Raw genomic sequence first — 23,494 nt, 5'->3', positions numbered from 1 at the left:
GAACTTTGTTGGATTTGCGTGTTTTTATACCCTGGATGTTAGCAAATATAAATGACGTTATCGTGTTAGTGGAAGTGCTGGAAGCCTTACTTGGTGTTAATATCTGAGGCTCTGGTAAGGAGGCCACTGTGTTTGCGTCCAGGGTGTGTCGTTTTGGAAGTGATTCGTCCAGTTTTGGTAGTAGGACGGGTGTTGTCTGGTGTAGTACCTGTGTGCTTGTTGATAATTTGAATTCCAGTCATGTGGGTATCTCCGTTCCCCTCTGTAATCCTGTAGTGGTTCCATCTGACTGTTCCTCTCTCTTATATTTACTACTCTGTTTCTGCCTTCCTCTAAAAAATTTCCAGTAGTGTCATATTGATCTTCCCGTCTATAACGCTCTGTACCTCTCACATGGAATTCCGGACACTGAAGATTGTAGCATTTTTTGTCCCTAATTGAAAACTGACATAATTTAGGGTGGAAGTATCTACACCCTGTTCCAAAACGGCATGTACCCCTCTCCAACATGTTCCTGCATTTTCGAGGATGCAGAAAATGGCAATTTGCTCCCAATTTTCCATATTTGCATATTCCTTTAGCGTAGAATTTGCAAATATGTTCCGGTTTTGAGTTTTTCAAGGTATTTATATCTGTGACTGTCTTGTCTACCTACCCAGACACACACAAGAGCTGGCCAGCCAACAGCCACACACACGCAAGAGCTGACCAGCCCTCAGACACACAAGAGATGACCAGCCCACAGACACACACAAGTGATGGCAAGCCCACAGACACACACACAAGAGATGGCCAGCCTACAGACTCACACACAAGAGGTGGCCAGCCCACAGACACTCACAAGAGATGACAAGCCCACACAAACACATACAAGAGATGGCCAGCCCACAGACACACACACAAGAGTTGGCCAGCCCACTGACACACACAAGAGATGTTCAGCCTACAGACACACACAGGAGATTGCAAGCCCACACCCAAAAGTACAGGAGCTGGCCAACCCACAGACACACACACAAGAGATGGCCAGCCCACAGAAACACACACAAGAGACGACCAGCTCACAGACACACACAAGAGCTGGCCAGCCCACAAATACACACACACACAAGAGCTGGCCAGCCCACAGACATACACAAGAGATTGCCAGTTCACACACACACAAACAAGAGATGGCCAGCCCACAGACACACACACAAGAGATGGCCCGCGCACAGAAACACACACACAAGAGATGGCCAGCACATAGACACACACAAGAGATGGTCAGCCCACAGACACACACACAAGAGCTGGCCAGCCAATAGACATGCACAAGAGATGGCCAGCCAACAGACACAGAGACACAAGAGATGGCCAGCCCACAGACACACACACTAGAGCTGGCCAGCCCATAGACTTGCACAAGAGATGACCAGCCCACAGACACACACAAGAGATGGCAAGCCCACAAAAACACACACAAGAGATGGCCAGCCCACAGACTCACACACAAGAGCTGGCCAGCCCTAGACACACACAAGAGATGACAAGCCCACACACACACACACACACACACAAGAGATGGCCAGCCCACAGACACACACACAAGAGCTGGCAGCCCACTGACACACACAAGAGATGACCAGTCTACAGACACACACAGGAGATGGCAAGCCCACAGACACACACACAAAAGCTGGCTAGCCCACAGACACACACAAGAGATAGCCAGCCCACAGAAACACACACAAGAGAAGGCCAGCCCACAGACACACACAAGAGCTGGCCAGCCCAAGACACACACAAGAGATGACAAGCCCACACAAACACACACAAGAGATGGCCAGCCCACAGATACACACACACAAGCTGGCCAGCCCACTGACACACACAAGAGATGGCAAGCCCACAGACACAAACACAAGAGCTGGCCAACCAACAGATACACACACAAGAGATGGCCAGCCCACAGAAACACACACAAGAGACGACCAGCTCAGAGACACACACAAGAGCTGGCCAGCCCATAAATACACACACACACAAGAGATGGCCAGCGCACAGACATACACAAGAGATTGCGAGTTCACAGACACACAAAAAAGAGATGGCCAGCCCACAGACACACACAAGAGATGGCCCGCGCAAAGAAACACACACACAAGAGATGGCCAGCACATAGACACACACAAGAGATGGCCAGCCCACAGACACACACACACAAGAGCTGGCCAGCCCATAGACATGCACAAGAGATGGGCGGCCCACAGACACAAACACAAGAGATGACCAGCCCACAGACAAGCTCATGAGATGGCCAGCCCACAGACACACACACAAGAGCTGGCCACCCCAAAGACTTGCACAAGAGATGGCCGGCCCACAGACACACACAAGAGATGACCAGCCTACAGACACACACAAGAGATGCTAAGCCCACAGAAACACACACAAGAGATGGCACGCCCACAGACTCACACACAAGAGCTGGCCAGCCCTAGACACACACAAGAGATGTCAAGCCCCCCCCCACACACACACAAGAGATGGCCAGCCCACAGACACACACACAAGAGCTGACAGCTCACTGACACACACAAGAGATGACCAGCCTACAGACACACACAGGAGATGGCAAGCCCACAGACACACACACAAGAGCTGGCCAGCCCACAGACACACACAAGAGAAGGCCAGCCCACAGACACACACAAGAGCTGGCCAGCCCACAGATACACACACACACACGAGCTGGCCAGCCCACAGACACACTCAAGAGATGGCCAGCCCACAGACACACACACAAGAGCTGGCCAGACCACAGACACACTCAAGAGATGGCCAGCCCACAGACACACGCACAAAAGCTGGCCAACCCTAAGACACACACAAAAGATGGCCAGCCCACGGAAACACACACAAGAGATGGCCAGCCCACAGATACACACAAGAACTGGCCAGCCAACAGACACACACACAAAAGAGATGGCCAGCCCACAGACACACACAAGAGCTGGCCAGCCCATAGACATGCACAAGAGATGGCCAGCCCACAGACACACACACAAGAGATGGCCAGCCCACAGACACACAAACACAAGAGATGGCCAGCCCACATATACACACACTAGAACTGGCCAGCCCATAGACTTGCACAAGAGATGACCAGCCCACAGACACACACAAGAGATGGCAAGCCCACAGAAACACACACAAGAAATGGCCAGCCCACAGACTCACACACAAGAGCAGGCCAGCCCTAGACACACACAAGATATGACAAGCCCACACACACACACACAAGAGATGGCTAGCCCACAGACACACACAAGAGATGTTCAGCCTACAGACACACACAGGAGATGGCAAGCCCACAGACACAAACACAAGAGCTGGCCCACCCACAGACACACACAAAAGAGATAGCCAGCCCACAGAAACACATACAAGAGACGACCAGCTCACAGACACACACTAGAGCTGGCCAGCCCATAAATACACACACACACGAGAGATGGCTAGCCCACAGACCTACACAAGAGATTGCGAGTTCACAGACACACAAACAAGAGATGGCCAGCCCACAGACACACACAAGAGATGGCCCGCGCAGAGAAACACACACTCAAGAGATGGCCTGCACATAGACACACACAAGAGATGGCCAGCCCACAGACACACACACAAGAGCTGGCCAGCCCATAGACATGCACAAGAGATGGGCGGCCCACAGACACAAACACAAGAGATGACCAGCCCACAGACAATCTCATGAGATGGCCAGCCCACAGACACACACACAAGAGCTGGCCACCCCAAAGACTTGCACAAGAGATGGCCGGCCCACAGACACACAAGAGATGACCAGCCTACAGACACACACAAGAGATGCTAAGCCCACAGAAACACACACAAGAGATGGCACGCCCACAGACTCACACACAAGAGCTGGCCAGCCCTAGACACACACAAGAGATGACAAGCCCCCCCCCCCACACACACACAAGAGATGGCCAGCCCACAGACACACACACAAGAGATGGCCAGCCCACAGACACACACACAAGAGCTGACAGCTCACTGACACACACAAGAGATGACCAGCCTACAGACACACACAGGAGATGGCAAGCCCACAGACACACACACAAGAGCTGGCCAGCCCACAGACACACACAAGAGAAGGCCAGCCCACAGACACACACAAGAGCTGGCCAGCCCACAGATACACACACACACACGAGCTGGCCAGCCCACAGACACACTCAAGAGATGGCCAGCCCACAGACACACACACAAGAGCTGCCCAGCCCACAGACACACTCAAGAGATGGCCAGCCCACAGACACACACACAAAAGCTGGCCAACCCACAGACACACACAAAAGATGGCCAGCCCACGGAAACACACACAAGAGATGGCCAGCCCACAGATACACACAAGAACTGGCCAGCCAACAGACACACACACAAGAGATGGCCAGCCCACAGACACACACAAGAGCTGGCCAGCCCATAGACATGCACAAGAGATGGCCAGCCCACAGACACACACACAAGAGATGGCCAGCCCACAGACACACACACACACAAGAGATGGCCAGCCCACATATACACACACTAGAACTGGCCAGCCCATAGACTTGCACAAGAGATGACCAGCCCACAGACACACACAAGAGATGGCAAGCCCACAGAAACACACACAAGAAATGGCCAGCCCACAGACTCTCACACAAGAGCTGGCCAGCCCTAGACACACACAAGATATGACAAGCCCACACACACACACACACACAAGAGATGGCCAGCCCACAGACACACACAAGAGATGTTCAGCCTTCAGACACACACAGGAGATGGCAAGCCCACTGACACAAACACAAGAGCTGGCCCACCCACAGACACACACAAGAGATAGCCAGCCCACAGAAACACATACAAGAGACGACCAGCTCACAGACACACACTAGAGCTGGCCAGCCCATAAATACACACACACGCGAGAGATGGCCAGCCCACAGACATACACAAGAGATTGCGAGTTCACAGACACACAAACAAGAGATGGCCAGCCCACAGACACACACAAGAGATGGCCCGCGCAGAGAAACACACACTCAAGAGATGGCCTGCACATAGACACACACAAGAGATGGCCAGCCCACAGACACACACACAAGAGCTGGCCAGCCCATAGACATGCACAAGAGATGGCCGGCCTTCAGACACAAACACAAGAGATGACCAGCCCACAGACACACACAAGAGATGGTAAGCCCACAGAAACACACACAAGAGATGACCAGCCCACAGACTCACACACAAGAGCTGGCCAGCCCTAGACACACAAGAGATGACAAGCCCCCCCCCCACACACACACACGAGCTGGCCAGCCCACAGACACACTCAAGAGATGGTCAGCCCACAGACACACACACAAGAGCTGGCCAACCCACAGACATATACATGAGATTGCCAGTCCACAGACACGCAAACAAGAGATGGCCAGCCCACAGACACACACAGGAGGGGGCCAGCCCACAGACACACACCCACAAGAGCTGGCCAGCCCACAGACACACTCAAGAGATGGCCAGCCCACAGACACACACACAAGAGACGACCAGCCCACAGACACACACACAAGAGCTGGCCAGCCGACTGACATGCACAAGAGATGGCCAGCCCACAGACACACACAGGAGGGGGCCAGCCCACAGACACACACCCACAAGAGCTGGCCAGCCCACAGACACACTCAAGAGATGGCCAGCCCTCAGACACACTCAAGAGATGGTCAGCCCACAGACACACACGCAAGAGCTGGCCAGCCCACAGACACACACAAGAGCTGGCCAGCCCACAGACACACACAAGAGCTGGCCAGCCCACAGACACACACAAGAGATGACTAGCCCACAGACACACACACAATAGCTGGCCAGCCCACAGACACACTTAAGAGATGGCCAGTCACAGACACACACATGAAATGGCAAGCCCACAGACAAACACACAAGAGCTGGCCACCCCACAGACACACACACAAGAGCTGGTCAGCCCACAGACACACAGAAGAGTTGGCAAGCCCACAGACATACACGCAAGAGATGGCCACCCCAAAGACACACACAAGAGATTGCCAGCTCACAGACACACACAAGAGATGACCAGCCCACAGGCACACACAAGAGATTGCCAGCCCACAGACACACACAAGAGATGACCAGCCCACAGGCACACACAAGAGATTGCCAGCCCACAGACACACACAAGAGATGACCAGCCCACAGGCACACACAAGAGATTGCCAGCCCACAGACACACACAAGAGATGGCCAGCCCGCAGAAACACACACAAGAGATAGCCAGCCTACAGACACACACATGAGCTGGCCAGCCCATAGGCATGCACAAGAGATTGCCGACCGACAGACACACACACAAGAGATGACCAGTCCACAAACACACACAAGTGCTGGCCAGCCCAAAGACACACACACAAGAGATGACCAGCCCACAGACACACACAAGAGATGACCAGCCCACAGACACACACAAGAGATGACCAGCCCACAGACACACACAAGAGCTGGCCAGGCGACAGACATGCACAAGAGACGGCTGGCCCACAGACACACACACAAGAGATGGCCAGCCCACAGACACTCTCAAGAGTTGGCAAGCCCACAGACACACACAAAAGCTGGCCAGCCCATAGACACACACAAGAGCTGGCGAGCCCACAGACACACACACTCAAGAGATGACCAACCCACAGACACACACAAGAGCGGGCGAGCCCACAGACACACAAACACAAGATTTGGCCAGCCCACAGACGCATTCAAGAGATGGTCATCCCACAGACACACACAAGAGATGGCCAGCCCACAGAAACACACACAAGAGATGGCGAGCCCACAGACACACACACAAGAGTTGGCCAGCCCACAGACACACTCAAAAGATGGTCAGCCCAAAGACACACACACAAGAACTGGCCAGCCCATAGAAATGCACAAGAGATGGCTAGCCCGCAGACACACACACAAGAGATGGCCAGCCCACAGACACACACAAGAGATGGCCAGCCGACAGTCACATACACCAGAGCTAGCCAGCCCATAGACACACACACAAGATCTGGCGAGCCCACAGACACACACACAAGAGTTGGCCAACCTTCAGACACACACAAGAGATGACCAGCCCACAGACACACACAAGAGATGGCCAGCCCACAGACACACACAAGAGATGGCCAGCCCACAGACACACACACACAAGAGATGGCCAGCCCACAGACACACACAAGAGATGGCCAGCCCACAGTCACACACACGAGAACAAGAAAGAAGGGAAAGAGAAGCACGAGAAAGAGAAAAGAGATAGGAGCGAGAAAGACAAGAAAAAGAGGAAAGACTACACGAGTTAGACGTGCTAAGATTAGGTGGTCGGAGGGAAACGAATGAATCTAGTAGTTTCGATCCAGTGAGAAATATAAAGATGGTTCCCAAATTCAGCGAGAAAGAAGTCTCCAAGTTTTTTGCTGCCTTCGAGAAGGCAGCCGCATCATTGGATTGGCCACAGGAGAATTGGGCCATCAAGATCCAGTCCATCCTGACAGGGAAGACCCAAATTGCATACTCTACGTTGTCGCTGGATGATTCCAGTGAAAACGATGCGGTGAAGAAGGTAGAGCTCATGGTTTATCAGTTGGTGCCGGAGGCTTATAGGCAAAAGTTCAGGAACCTGAAAAAGACCTCGGAGCACACGTTTACTGAGTTTGCAAACATCAAGGAATGGCTTTTCCAAGAATGGTGTGCGTCTCAAAAAGTGAAGACGGAGCAACTCGAGCAGCTCATATTGTTGAAGGACTTCAAAGATTGCCTGTCTGGAGATCTCAAGACATACCTAGAAGAACAGCAGGTAGGGACCATGAGTGCAGCAGCCACTATGGCCGAGGAATACATCCTGACACGTAGGCTTCCTACTTGGTATGTCCCAAGAGCTACACGAAATACTCGGCAAAGCATAAACCGGAGGATAAGACCGTCCCACGGGGTGCCAGCAAATCAACCCCAGGTAGTCCTAGAAGGATCAGTCCAAAGAGGGACGTAGTGTGTTGGACCTGAGGGAAGAGAGGGCACATAGCTGCTAAGTGTCGTGGCAGAACTAGTAACGACTCATGTAGGGAAGTTATGCTGGCGAGTTGTACAGCACCACCAGCGGCCGCCCTAGAGAAGAAGAAACAAAGAGTTGTTCGCCCAATACAATTCCCAAGGGTATGTATAAAGTGACCACTCAGGTAAGCCCGTGATAGTACTGAGACAGTGGAGCTGCCCAGTCTCTGATTTTGGAAAAATCATTACCCGAAGGAGTATCGGTTGATGGGAAACAAAATGTTATCTTAGGCGGGTTTCCTTCCACATTGTACAATGCCCCTTTAGTACAAGTACATCAGGAGTCACAGTACTTCAGCGGCGAGTGTACGTTAGCTGTGGTGGGTAATCTTCATATAGAGGGGATTAAGGTTATCTTGGCCAATGACTTGGCCCTAGGTTTGGTGCAAATATATCTCCTGGTAGTGGACGACCCAGTTTATAAAGATGCGAGTCCAGTAGTAGCCGCGCAAACGAGATCCCAGGCACAATCCCAGGTACCATTGGATTTAAATACCTTGTTTGACTCTCCATCTACCCACACAGGTTACGAGTAGTCCTTTACCAGTCTCGCTGGCCCCTGACACCTATACCCGAACAGTAGACCTGAGCGAGTCTGATAGAATAGCAGAAGGAGGACCTTCAAGTACAGGCACTGGCAGATACCATAGTCCCCTGCGAAAGGAGGTGACCTGTATTTCTGGTCAAATAAAGTACTGTGTCGCAGGTGCCCACCGAAATATCCCCAGTCAACTGAGGTAGATAAACAGATAGTCATCCCTGCTGTGTTCCGAGCTAAGCTGTTAGACACAGATCATGTCGACCGATTTGCCGGGCATTGCAGGGTTTCAAAAACCTTTCATCGCCTGGCTAGGTGTTTCTTCTGACCACAGATGAAGAGGGATGTACGACGCTTCTGCAAATCATACCACGTGTGCTAGATAGCAGGAAAGGTGAACCAGCCTGTCCCCAAAGCTCCTCTTTGCCCTATACCCTCCATAGGTGAGCCTTTAGAGCACCTCATTCTTGATATAGTAGACCCTCTTCTGCCTTCTACATCTGGGGTGCAGTACCTTCTCACGATACTAGATCGGGTTAGTAGGTACCCAGAAACGATCCCCATGAAGACCATCACGGCAAAGATAATTGTGAAACATCTCCTCTGGTTCGTCTCCCAATATGGTCTCCCAAAGACCATCCAGACGGATCAGGGAACGAATTTTACTTCTCGTTTGTTTCGCCAACAGATGGCCGACCTTGGGATCCCACTGATTACATCCAGTGCCTATCATCCCGAATCGCAAGGAGCCTTGGAGCGGTTCCACCAGACAATGAAGGGCATGCTGAGGAAATACTGCTATGACCAGCAGAGCAAATGGGCTGAAGACCTACCTTACCTCCTATTTGGGGTAAGGTCAGTTCCCAATGAATCCCGGGGGGTACCCCCATTTGAAATGGTTTATGACCATACTGTTAGAGGTCTATTGGAAGTAGTACGGGACCAATGGCTGGACCAGGAAAAAGACGTAGACGCTATTGACTTGCTGTCCAGCAACAAAGGCAAGTTGTTTTCCGCGTGGGAGATAGACAAGAGGAACTTAGTGAATACCCAAGTTACCACCAAGCGCTGGTATGATCAAACAACGAAGAAAAGGGATTTCGAAGTAGATCTAGTGTTGGTATGTTCTCCCACGGTGATGGGGAGTCTAAGTGCCAAGTTCATAGGTCCTTATCCGATTTTGAAAAAATAGCTTGTAATAATTATATTCTTAGCACACCAGATCGTAGGAAAAAACATTGGTCCACGTCAACATGGTAAAGAAATATCAGAGCCAGGATATTCACCCAATAACCATGGTGACGACTAGAGATGACACAGAGGTAATGGAAGAGGCTGAAAAGGTACTGACTAACTCAGAGATTTTATGCAATTTGCATGTAACGCATGTAACCGGAGGAAAACAACCGTCCTTGTTGAAACTGATCCAGCAATACAAGACTATATTGAGAGATACTCTAGGACGAACATGTGTTCTACAGCATGAAGTTATTCTGGACTAGGGAGCCAGGCCGATCAAACAACCATACCGTCTCAACCCTCTGAAGTAAAAGGTGGTGAAAAACGAGGTGCAGTATATGTGGCAACACCATCTGTTAGCCCCGAGCACAAGCCCATGGTCATCCCGGATTCTACTAGTGCCCAAACCTGGTAAGAAATACCGATTATGTATTGATTATCGCCAGGTGAATAAGGTCACAGTAGCTGATACCTATCCTCTCCCCAGAGTAGAGGAATGTCTTGATGCCATAGGCAAAGCTCGTTACCTAACAAAGATCGACCTATTTAAGGGCTATTGGCAAGTTCCCCTCACGAAGCGAGCCAAACCCATCTCCCCGTTCGTGACTCCCGACGGCATGTTTGAATGCCAGGTGATGCCGTTCGGGATGAAGAACGTAGCGTCCACCTTCCAGAGGTTGATGTGTATTGTGTTGTGTGATATAGAAAATACCATGCACTATATTGATGACGTCTTGATATGTGATGTAAGTTGGGAGGACCATCTACGTCATATTTCAGAGAAATTCTTTAAGAATTCAGAGGAATTCTTTAAGGTCATGCTCCAGTCAGGATTAGTAGTCAACTTGCACAAATCTGAGTTTGCTAAGACCTCCGTCGTCTTTTTAGGGCATGAGGTGGGAAGAGGATGGATCACACCAAAATCCAGCAAGTAGAAACAAATATCCAGTACCCTACACCGTCCACAAGGAAGGAAATCCTGCGTTTCCTTAGTATGGCCGGTTTCTACTGTATGTTTGTCCCAAATTTTTCATCTATTGCCGTCCCCCTGACAAATTTTTTAAAGATGGGTGTGAAATTTTTATGGGATAAACATTGCCAGGAGGCTTTTGAGAGCCTCGAGGCGATTTTGATCTCTTCTCCCATCCTTATGTCCCCGAACTTTGAGGATAGGTCTATCCTAACTATAGGTGCTTCCGATTATGGCCTCGGGGCCGTATTATCTCAGAACGATGCAAAAGGAGTAGAGCATCCCGTAGCTTACTATTCCAAAAAGTTTATCCCCATTCAGCTAAATTATTCAGCGATAAAGAAAGACACGGTGGCTCTAATCAGTTCCGTCCAACATTTTGAACTACACCTAACCAGTAATAGTAATAGGTGTTATGAACCCGACGACACCGTCGACATATGGAGGAGCGACTTCAGTGCCATCTGAGTCTGCTCTAAACCCCCCACTGAATTGGACTCTACCTGGACAACGCCATCTATTGGAAGTGGTGCAGTAAGTATAATTGGCTCAAGATTCCTGCCTTGAGTAACCAGTGAGGTCGTAGTGAGTGACCTCTAGTGATGTGATGATTCAAGACCAGCACCATCTGTTGTAGCTACGAGCATAATGTCAATGCCCCAGTGAGTGAGTGTTGCTTCCTGTTTTCACCAGTTCTCTATATCTGATGACGTGTCTGTATGCACAGATGTGACGCGGGGCAGCAGTGGTACTGAGGAAGGCAATCTGCCTTGGGCAGCCAATACTCTCCCAACTTAGTTCCGCCTGACGACTAAGTGAGCCGCCGCCGATTTCAGTGTGTGGTTTCTGATTTCTGTTATTGGAATAGAAGTGAAAGAATTCGGTGTATTCCAGGACTGGCTAAAGGGAGAGACGACCGACAGTGAGGTTCCATTGAGGAGCGTTACTAGCCCATCGCTAGAGGCTTCTGCCAGGGGTTCGCTACCCCTGTATTTGTCTGTGTAGTGGCCCCAATCAGAGCGTGGCTGAGGATTTCTGCCAGGACTTGGCTGGAGAGTGATTGTGGGCAATCACAAGAGGCACCTAGTGATACTATCGGTAGGCTGGCCCACGGCAAGGATAGACTCGGTGTTTCCCTTTACTGATTGAGGACGGTACTGTGTGTTGAGGAAACACGGAAGTTGACAAAGGCTGCATCGTGTTAGCATGGAGGAGTGCTCAGTGTCCTCTGTGAGAACGACACATGTAAATATCCACGTGTAGTAATAATATTTCATTTTATATTTTATGCGAACAAGCCTGAATGGTCCCCAGGACAATATGCAACTGAAAACTCACACCCCAGAAGTGACTCGAACCCATACTCCCAGGAGCAACGCAACTGGTATGTACAAGACGCCTTAATCCACTTGACCATCACGACCGGACTAATGAGGTGATAGCCGAGGCTATTTGAACCACCCCACCGCCGGCACTCGGATAGTAATCTTGGGCATAGCATTTTACCAAATCACCTCATTCTTTGGGGCACACGTGAGGAACACAAATGCGAACAAGCCTGAATGGTCCCCAGGACAATATGCAACTGAAAACTCACACCCCAGATATATAGTTTTTATATTTTATATTTAAGGTGATGATGGTGATAATAAGTTAAGTGAATATTTTGATAAAGGATTAAGTGTTGTGTTCATTCTCCCCCCTCCCCCTTTTATTTTTTATTTGCATTATCTAGCCAACTCCTTGAAAGCCGCTACCGACTTGGGGACGGATACTATTAGGGTCATCGATCAAGAACCCGGTTGCGACCCATAGTGGCTGTAATAAGCCAGGATATGATATTGGAGTGCTACCGGGTTGTAGCAGCTTAGTGTTGTATGGTAATCTTGTATATTATATATCTTTTATTATGTATGTTTTATATATTAAATATTTTATATATGTTAGCTAGTTTTTGCTCTTGTCCTGGTGAGGTTTCATGGAAAGCGAGAGAGAGAGAGAGAGTGAGGGGTCACGGCTGCAGATAGGGTGACAATAGACACTAATTCACGAATTTAGGAGATCACTCTAAACAAGGAGTGAGTGGGAAGTCACGGCAGCTCGAGTAGTGTGCTCAAGACAAAAAGGCCAGTTTTGGAACTGCAACCTTCAATTGGTGACTCTTAATTCCTCTCCAAGATCAAGATGCATACAGGATGATCTCCCAGGTAAATTGCAAGCATTCAAGTGTCCATCGTTGGTCGTCCAACGGTAGCGGGAGTGTGGCTGTCGAGGTCGGCTGTTTGTTCTGTCAGGGAGTGCTTGGCGATGCTGTCCCCCTGTACACAAGTAACAGTCTGGAGCAACAACAAGAGCTCTTTTTTGAGGTATAAATGTCAGGAAGTGCTTGGCGATGCTGTCCCCCTGTACACAAGTAACAGTCTGGTGCAACAACAAGAGCTCCCTTTTGAGGTATAAATCCCTAACCAGCTCATTACTGAGGTAAGAGGTGCTGAGGGTACTGGGGACTTTACATGTAGTGACTGTCAACCAGGTAATGGGGACTTTACATGTAGTGACTGTCAACCAGGTAATGGGGACTTTACATGTAGTGACCATAAACCAGGTACTGAGGTTTTTACCTTTAGTGACCCAACCAGGTACTACCCACCGCTGCCACCATTGTAATAACCCTGACCTCACTCTCCCTTTTACCCACTCAGTACCCTAACTTAACACTGCTTGCAGATCACTGTGACCCTCAATGAACTACCCGTTGTTATTAAGAAATATTAAATGTGAGGGAGCAACATAAGAAGGGTGCATTAATTTAAAAATCTAAATAAATAAATATTTAAATGTGCGTTTGTTCAAAATCTCTAATCTCAAAGTTCTTCATTGATTACCTTGAAATTTTCACACAACGTTCCATTTGCATCCGAGCAGGTTTTTAAATACATACTGTATAGAAGTCACGTCTGTGACGGGAAAAAACATACTTTTTTTGAAAAGTTGTGTTTTTCGTGTTTTTCATGGGAGGGAAATCTTCGAAACCTCTTTACCTATTCTTTGAAATTTTGATACAACATTGCATTCGAATAGGCAAGTGTTCATATAAACCTACTATATACATGCCTCACCTGTGACAGGAAAAAAACACGCTTTTTTTTTAAACAGCGCCATTTGTAGGACATAAGAGCAACACACGCTGTAATCTCCAAAAGTTCTTCACTGATTGCTTTGAAATTTTGACACAACGTTCCATTCGAATACGTGCATGTTTTTATATACCTACTATTTAGATGCTACTCCTGTGACAGGTAAAAACATGCGTTTTTTGAAAAACAGCGCCATCTGTTGCACGTAAGAGGAAAACACGCAATACAAAATATGTTACAATTCCATTTCAATGTTTCCAATTGCATCGATAAATTGAATTTTCATAGATTTTGATTAATTTTTATTTAATTACTGTGTGACGTTGCATTGGAATTGAGCTGTGTTGTTTACCATACTATTCATTTCGTGGGTATAGCTTATTTGATTCTTTTTTCATTGTTTTTCATGTCTTTTTTAACTGTTCTTATTTTTCAGTGCAATTGGTGGTGAAATTGAGCTGTGTTGATTGATCTGTTTGAATTGAAATATTTTGTTAGTATTTTTTGTTTTTGTTTTCAAAACAAGAAAATGGACAACACGTTTATTTCACAGCTGCAAATGTGCAACAAACAGCTATGAATCCACCAGCTACAACGTTAACTGCTTTCTTCACGTTATGTCAAAATGACGCGTTTGCAAAAACACTGCTGAATTCGGAAGTCCCTACGTATTACACGTGGAATGTCAGTAGAAAATAATTTGAACGACGCAAACAAGGAGAGCGATTCGATGGACAATCTGGCATATTTAAATAAACTACGATAGGCAGACTGTACACCGTGCATCCCAATCAAGATGAATGCTTCTTTCTTTGCATACTGTTGGTAAATGTGCCCGTTCCAACGTCTTTCCAGCCATTGAGATTTGTCAACGGCGTAACACATGCCACTTTCCGTAGTGCATGTCATGCTCTGAATTTATTGGAGAACGAATGACACTGGGATGTATGCATTAATGACATGTCCAACACGTCACATCCAAATCAAATTCGGGCATTGTTTGCAATCATATTGACCGCATGCTCTCATTCATCTCCAACAGAGTTATAGGAGAAATATAAATCGCACATTGCTGAAAATATTATCCATTGAACACGAAGGAAAATTCAAATATGGACATGGATTTCATAGCAGAAATCTACAACGAAGAGTTAATAATGATTGAAGATTTGTGCTTAGAAATCGCGAACAAAGTTCTAAATCAATTGGAAATGCCATCACCGAATCAATCTGCTCCTGCTTCGTTCAATGTAGAATTGCGTCGTGAATAAAATTACAACTCGAGCGATCTGTTGTTGTTTGTGCAATCAAATATTCCTAAGCTAACGCTTGAGCAAAAAGGCATTTACAATCAAATAATTCAATCTAACTAGAGATGGTGACAGCTGCTCTAAGGCCCTGATGGGACCTATCTCCAAGTTCTGCCCAAGACAACTTTTTTTTTTAACAAGCTTACCAGTGGACAACAAACTCTACCCACCTAGTTTCTTAGGCCCAAATAAATCCCCGCCTTCCAAAGACTAGAGCCAATGAATTCAAACCAAACTGGGTGTTCGGGAGGCTTGGCCAATGGTTGTCTGACACTACCCTGGGGGACTCCGCCTCTTGAGTCTTAGACCAAACAGTGCCATGAGCCTAACCCCGTCTCCTAGGCCTCCCTGGTTTTCAACCAATCAGCTCCAGGCTTGACCATAAGGGTCTGTTTCTCTTGACAGAAAACTCATGTAACTTGGAATAAGCCATTCTCTTTCAGTTCATATTTCTAATATTTCTCCTCGTGTTGTTCCTTTTTGCCCCCGTGGAGAGTCCACCTTCCGCAGTTTTGTACATCCTTAGCCTGCATCACTAAAGCTTTTACCCCTCCTACTGTTCTAAAACGCCTTTTCCTTGAGGACTTTTCTTCTCACTCCCGCTCCGTTTCCGTCTTCACCGATGGATCTAAGTCTGTGGACGGTGTAGGCTACTCTGTTGTTTTTCCTGATTGCACCTATGTGTCCCTTACCTCCGGATTGGCCGTCCTCCTACCACCGTAACCAGCGATGGGAAACGGCTCTGGCGAGGTTGCATATTGGCCATACTCGCTCAACCCATGGTCACTTGATGGAGTGCCGCCCTGCTCCTTATTGTCCAAATTGCATTGTCCCTCTTACGGTCGTGCATATCCTTGTTGAATGTCCTGATTTACGGGACGAACGTGTGTCTTGTTTTCCGACCGTCCCCCGTGGTCGCTTGAACCTCGATAGTATTCTTGGTGACTCATATACTATTGATTTCGTTCGTCTTATGCGTTTCTGTTCTCGTTTTGGCATCCTTGGTGATATTCAGCGCCCTCTGATTATCCCGCATATTTGATGGTGCTACATAGCCTTCCCGGTTTGGTGCCTTCGTTTGATAATTACTTACTTGGAATAAGCCGTAACAACTAACTCGTGGGAAAGCTGCGCTGGCCACTCAAGGGGTAACTTGAGAGTACGGGTTTATGGCACCGAGGTTATTGGCCCTCCAGTTCGTCACTGGTATAGAGGACAGGGGGAAGAGGGGAGCAGAGTGGTGGGGGGAGGGGGGAAGGGTAGAGAAGGAAATGAATGGGAATAGAATGGGCTGGGAGTGGGCCTGGAAATTTGAAGGACTGTCAAGTCACCAGGGATCTCTTGACTCGAGTAGAATATGGCAGGAACGGCCAACAAGGGGGGGGGTGAGAAAGAATGATCAGGGAGGGGATGGGAAGGAAAATAAGAGAGGGATGAACAAGGGAGGGGGAGACGATCGACGGCAAGGGGAGAGGGGAGAAAGGGGAGCGGGAAGAAAGAGGAGAGGAGAAGAAGGAGAAGGGGAAGGAAAAAAATGGAAAAGGGGAGAAGCTATGGTCTGCACAGATCATTACACCTGTAGTGGCTGTCAACCAAGTACTGGGGACCTTACCTGCAGTGACTGTCAACCAAATACTGGGGACTTTACCTGTAGTGACTATCAACCAGTTGCTGGAGAGTGTGGCGGTGCTGTGGGTACTGGGGACTTTACCTGTAGTGACTGTCAACCAGGTAATAGGGACTTTATCAATAGTGACTGTCAACCAGGTTGTGGAGAGTGTGGAGGTACTGTGGGTACTGGGAACTTTACTTGTAGAGACTGTCAACAAAGTACTCTGGACTTTACCTGAAGTGACTCTCAACCAGATGCTGAGGATTTTGCCTGTAGTGACTGTCAACCACGTTGTCAAGAGTGTGGAGGTACTGTGGGTACTGGGGACTTTACCTGCAGTGACTGTCAACAAGGTACTCTGGACTTTACCTGAAGTGACTGTCGACCAGATGCTTGGAACTTTGCCTGTAGTGACTGTCAACCAGGTAATGGGGACTTTACCTGTAGTGACTGTCAACCAGGTACTGGGAACTTTACCTGTAGTGACTGTCAACCAGGTGCTGGAGAGTGTGGAGGTGCTGTGGATAGGTTGGTCTGGTGAAGATGGCTATGAGGTTGCAGGTGTAGGCGCCACTGATGATGAGACAATAGAGGTACCACACACCGACGAACATCTGCCGCCACACAGTGCGGGGGAGAGCCGGCAAGCTCTGGTTCAGTGGTCCTCTCAGTAGGTAGAGCCAGCTGGACCCCACGCCGCCCACCATGGCCGCCCCCGCCACACGCTCCTGCACACATCACCATTTTTGTCAATTTCTAACGAAAAAAATTGGATCTGCGGAGGCAGGCAGCAATGTTAACTCTTCCTGAACACCAGTAATGAATGATTCGTCAAAACAGGCTTCGTACACTTAGTGGTGTCTAAAGAGTCAGGCCTCGTACACTAACTGGTGTCTAGTGTGTTAGGCCTCGTATACTAACTGGTGTCTATTGTCTAAGGACTCATACACTTACTGGTGTCTAGCATCTCAGGACTCGTACACTTACTGGTGTGTAGTGTCTCAGGACTCGTACACTTACTGGTGTGTAGTGTCTCAGGACTCGTACACTTACTGGTGTGTAGTGTCTCAGGACTCGTACACTTACTGGTGTGTAGTGTCTCAGGACTCGTACACTTACTGGTGTGTAGTGTCTCAGGACTCGTACACTTACTGGTGTGTAGTGTCTCAGGACTCGTACACTTACTGGTGTGTAGTGTCTCAGGCCTCGTACACTTACTGTGTAACAGTGTCTCAGGCCTCGTACACTTTTTGAGTAATAGTGTCTCAGGCCACGTACACTTCCTGGTGTCATAGTGTCTCAGGCCTCGTACACTTTTTGAGTAATAGTGTCTCAGGCCTCGTACACTTACTGTGTCACAGTGTCTCAGGCCTCGTACACTTTTTGAGTAATAGTGTCTCAGGCCTCGTACATTTACTGGTGGCATAGTGTCTCAGGCCTCGCACACTTTCTGGTGTCATAGTGTCTCAGGCCTCGCACACTTTCTGGTGCCATAGTGTCTCAGGCCTCGCACACTTTCTGGTGCCATAGTGTCTCAGGCTTGAAACGCTTTCTGGTGCCATAGTGTCTCAGGCCAAGTACACTTATTGGTGTCTAGTGTGTCACGACTCGTTCACTTTCTGGTATCATAGTGTCTCAGGCCTCGTACACTTACTGGTGTCATTGTGTCTTACGCCTCGTACACTTACTGGTGTTATAGTGTCTCAGGCCTCGTACACTTACTGGTGACTAGTGCCTCAGGCCTCATACACTTACTGGTGTGTAGTCTCAGGCATCATACACGTATTGGTGTCATAGTGTCTCAGGCCTCGTTCAGTTACTGTGTCATATTGTCTCAGGCCTCGTACTCTTACTGTGTCATAGTGTCTCAGGCCTCGTTTACTTACTGTGTCATAGTGTCTCAGACCTCGTACACTTACTGTGTCATAGTGTCTCTAGCCTCGTTCACTTACTGTGTCATAGTGTCTCAGACCTCGTACACTTATTGTGTCATAGTGTCTCTAGCCTCGTTCACTTACTGTGTCATAGTGTCTCAGGCCTCGTACACTTATTGTGTCATAGTGTCTCAGGCATCGTTCACTTACTGTGCCATAGTGTCTCAAGCCTCGTACACTTACTGTGTCATAGTGTCTCAGGCCTCGTTCACTTACTGTGTCATAGTGTCTCAGGCCTCGTTCACTTACTGTGTCATATTGTCTCAGGCCTCGTACCCCTACTGTGTCATAGTATCTCAGGCCTCGTACACCTACTGGTGTCATAGTGTCTCAGCCCTCGTACACTTACTGTGTCATATTGTCTCAGGCCTCGTACAATTACTGGTGTCTAGTGTCTCAGACCTCCTACACTTACTGGTGTCATAGTGTCTTAGACCTCGTAAACTTACTGTCATAGTGTCTCAGGCCTCGTTCACTTACTGTGTCATAGTGTCTGAAACCTCGTACACATATTGGTGTCTAGTGTCTCAGGCCTCGAACACTCACTGGTGAGTAGTGTCTCAGGCCTCGTACACGTACTGGTGTCATAATGTCTCAGGCCTCGTACACTTACTGGTGTCTAGTGTCTCAGGCCTCGTTCACTTACAGGTGTGTAGTGTCTCAGGCCTCGTACACTTGCTGTCTCATAGTTTCTAAGGTCTCGTACACCTACTGGTGTCACAGTGTCTCGGGCCTCGTACAATTACTGGTGTCTAGTGTCTCAGACCTCCTACACTTACTGGTGTTATAGTGTCTTAGACCTCGTAAACCTACTGTGTCATAGTGCATCAGGCCTCGTTCACTTACTGTGTCATAGTGTCTCAGGCCTCGTACACTTATTGTGTCATAGTGTCTCAGGCCTCGTTCACATACTGTGTCGTAGTGTCTCAGGCCTCGTTCACTTACTGTGTCATAGTATCTCAGGCCACGTTCACTTACTGTGTCATAGTGTCTTAGGCCTAGTTCACTTACTGTGTCATAGTGTCTCAGGCCTCGTACACTTCCTTGTGTCATAGTGTCTCAGGCGTCGTACACTTATTGTGCCATAGTATCTCAGGCCTCGTACACTTACTGTATCATAGTGTCACAGGCCTCGTACACTTACTGGTGTCATAGTGTCTCAGGCATCGTACACATACTTTTGTCATATTGTCTAAGGCCTCGTACACTTACTGTGTCATAGTGTCTCAGGCCTAGTTCACTTACTGTGTCATAGTGTCTCAGGCCTCATACACTTTCTGGTGTCATAGTGTCTCAGGCCTAGTACACTTTGTCATAGTGTCTAAGGCCTCGTACACTTACTGTGTAATAGTGTCTCAGGCCTCGTTCACTTACTGTGTCAAAGTGTCTCAGGCCTCGTACACTTACTGGTGTCATAGTGTCTCAGGCCTCGTACACTTACTCTGTCATAGTGTCTCAGGCCTCGTTCACTTACTGTGTCATAGTGTCTCAGGCCTCGTTCACTTACTGGTGTCATAGTGCCTCAGGCCTCGTACACTTACTGGTGTCAAGTGTCTCAGACCTCATACACTTACTGGTGTCAAGTGTCTCAGACCTCATACACTTACTGGTGTCATAGTTTCTCAGGCCTCGTTCACTTACTCAGTCTAGTGTCTCGGGCCTCGTACAATTACTGGTGTCTAGTGTCTCAGACCTCGTACACTTACTGGTGTTATAGTGTCTCAGGCCTTGTACACCTACTGGTGTCAAATGTCTCAGACCTCAGACACATACTGGTGTCAAGGGTCTTAGGCCTCATACACTTACTGGTGTCAAGTGTCTCAGACCTCGTACACTTACTGGTGTCATAGTGTCTCATGCCTCGTTCTCTTGCTCTGTTTAGTGTCTAATACCTTGAACACTTACTGGTGACATAGTGTCTCAGGCTTCGTTCACTTACTCTGTCTAGTGTTTCAGGCCTCGTACACTTACTGTGTAATAGCGTTTCAGACCTCGTACACTTACTGGTGTCATAGTGTCTCAGGCCTCGCACACTTACTATGTCATTGTGTCTCAGGTCTCGTACACTTACTGTGTCATAGTGTCTCAGGCCTCGTACACTTAATGGTGTCGTAGTGTCTCAGACCTCGTACACTTAATGGTGTCGTAGTGTCTCAGACCTCGTACTCCTACTGGTGTCATAGTGTCTCAGGCCTCGCACACTTACTGTGTCATAGTGTCTCAGGCCTCGTACACTTAATGGTGTTGTAGTGTCTCAGACCTCGTACTCCTACTGGTGTCATAGTGTCTCAGGCCTCGCACACTTACTGTGTCTTAGTGTCTCAGGCCTCGTACACTTACTGGTGTCTCGTGTCTCAGGCCTCGCACACCTACTGTGTCTTAGTTTCTAAGGCCTCATTCACTTACTGTGTCATAGCGTCTCAGGCCTCGTACACTTACTGTGTCAAATTGTCTCAGGCCTCGTACACTTACTGGTGTCATAGTGTCTCAGGCCTCGTACACTTACTGGCGTCATAGTGTCTCGGGTATCTTACAATTACAGGTGTGTAGTGTCTCAGGCCTCGTACACTTTCTGGTGTCATAGTGTCTCAGTGTAACAAACTAGGCTGGTTGTAAGAATTATCCAGAGTGGTTTATCGACAAAAGAGAATGGGAAACTGGACCCGCGTGGTGACCTGGGACCTGACCCCAGGGAATTCGCGGTGAAAATAATCGACGCCTTGTTCATAGCTTCGTATAATGAACCATTCTATAGCATTCACTTATTTAGAGAAATTAGCCTTTATACATTTTGTATTAAAATTGTATTGTATAATATTACTGGGTACAATATCAAGAGTATTCTAATTATTGAGTTAAGTCACCATCAGTGACGTCACGAATCAGATCTAAGTTGTAAGGCGGAGTGCCCTGGTGGTCAGAGGTCATCTGAGTTGACATGTCCACTATTTCTTAAACTTCAAATAACCATTTTGGTGATCGGGAACAGCTCTGCCGTTAGATGCTTGTGTAATTTAACTTCAGTAAAATAATTCAACCAGTCTGGATCAATTAAGTACAACAGAGGTTAATTGTTATAACTTAAACCTTGCTAAGTAACTTGGTAAGCGATGCGGAACAATACAATGCTCTAGTCTGGGGAAGACCAGAGAGAGGGAGATCAGTGTGAACTCGAGATCAACTGGGAGAGGTCAACCATCTTACCTCCCCCAAGATCTGAGCTGGTCGCCCAAGGTAGAGTTGCTCTATGAGCTCTTATAGGGATAGTCAATTCATTGCCGTTCAGGTCAAGTAGAGAGTGATAACCATTTAGATTTTGTTTTAGTTTTCATGTAATAAATTAATTAGTTAATAATTTGCATTTTTATTATTTCCATGTGTATGTATATGTATATGAATTTGTCCTGGTCACGGGGTCCCTACGAGGCAGAGTGGAATTGGGCGCCGATTCTAACACCAAATCGGAAGTCATCTTTACCGTGTAATTAATTCCACACTCAAGGTCATCGGTTATAGTGGGGATCAAGCCCCAAGGTTGATTAATTAGCATGATCGATCCAGACCTCGATCATTGCTGTGTTACTGGTCTGGTGGTGGCAGCGGAGGCGACTCTAGGGTTTTGCTCAAAGCCTAGGTCACGTCATACGGGTTGTAGAATCCTAAGACGGTCAATCGTCTTAGGACCACGTGGCGTTGAGTCGGCTTTAGTAAAAGTTTTGGAGTCCCTTGTAGAGAATAAAAAGTAAGAATACGGGTAGAGGGGGGAAAAGGAGAAAAGATAATTCGAGAAACCCCCCCCCCCCGTGTTACATCAGGCCTCGTACACTTACTGATTTGTAGTGTCTCAGGCCTAGTACGCTAACTGGTGTCTAGTATCTCAGACCTTGTACACTTACTGTGTCATATTGTCTCAGGCCTCGAACACTTACTGGTGTCTAGTGTCTCAGGCCTTGAACATTACTGGTGTCTAGTGTCTCAGGATTCGTACACTTGCTGGTATCTAGATTCTCAGGCCTTGTACACTTACTGTGTCATAGTGGATCTGGCCTTGTACACTTACTGTGTCATATTGTCTAAGGCGTCGAACACTTACTGGTGTTCAGTGACTCAGACCTCGAACACTTATTGGTGTCTAGTGTCTCAGGCCTCGTTCACTTACTGTGTCATAGTGCCTCAGACCTCGTACACCTACTGTGTTATAGTGTCTCAGGCCTCGTTCGCGTACTGTGTCATAGTGTCTCAGGCCTCGTACACTTACTGGTGTAATAGTGTCTCAGGCCTCGTACACTTATTGTGTCATAGTGTCTCAGGCCTCGTACACTTTTTGAGTAATAGTGTCTCAAGCCTCCTAAACTTACTGGTGTCATAGTGTCTCAGGCTTTGTACACTTACTGGAGTCATTGTGTCTCAGGCCTCGTACACTTTCTGGTGTCATAGTGTCTCAGGCTTCGTACACTTACTGGTGTCATAAAGTCTTAAGCCTCGTACACTTAGTGGTGTCATAGTGACTCACGCCTCATACATTTACTGGTGACTAGTGCCTAAGGCCTCGTACACTTACTGGTGTCTAGTTTCTCAGGCC

General features: G+C 48.1%; 1 protein-coding gene across 1 annotated transcript in view; it reads right to left on the bottom strand.

Annotated features, from left to right (window-relative positions):
* Positions 1–17,451: 17,451 nt before the first annotated feature.
* Positions 17,452–23,494, bottom strand: part of LOC138358694 (glutamate receptor ionotropic, delta-2-like) — a 138,263-nt gene continuing 132,220 nt past the window's right edge. The window contains exon 2 of the mRNA XM_069316849.1: positions 17,452–17,706. Coding sequence (XP_069172950.1) covers positions 17,452–17,706 — 255 coding nt within the window. The remainder of the gene's footprint in view (positions 17,707–23,494) is intronic.

The sequence above is a fragment of the Procambarus clarkii genome, chromosome 85 (assembly GCF_040958095.1).
Source record: "Procambarus clarkii isolate CNS0578487 chromosome 85, FALCON_Pclarkii_2.0, whole genome shotgun sequence".
Taxonomy (NCBI): Eukaryota; Metazoa; Arthropoda; class Malacostraca; order Decapoda; family Cambaridae; genus Procambarus; species Procambarus clarkii.
The sequence above is the reverse complement of the archived record's forward strand: the minus strand, read 5'-3'. Positions and strand labels throughout refer to the sequence as shown.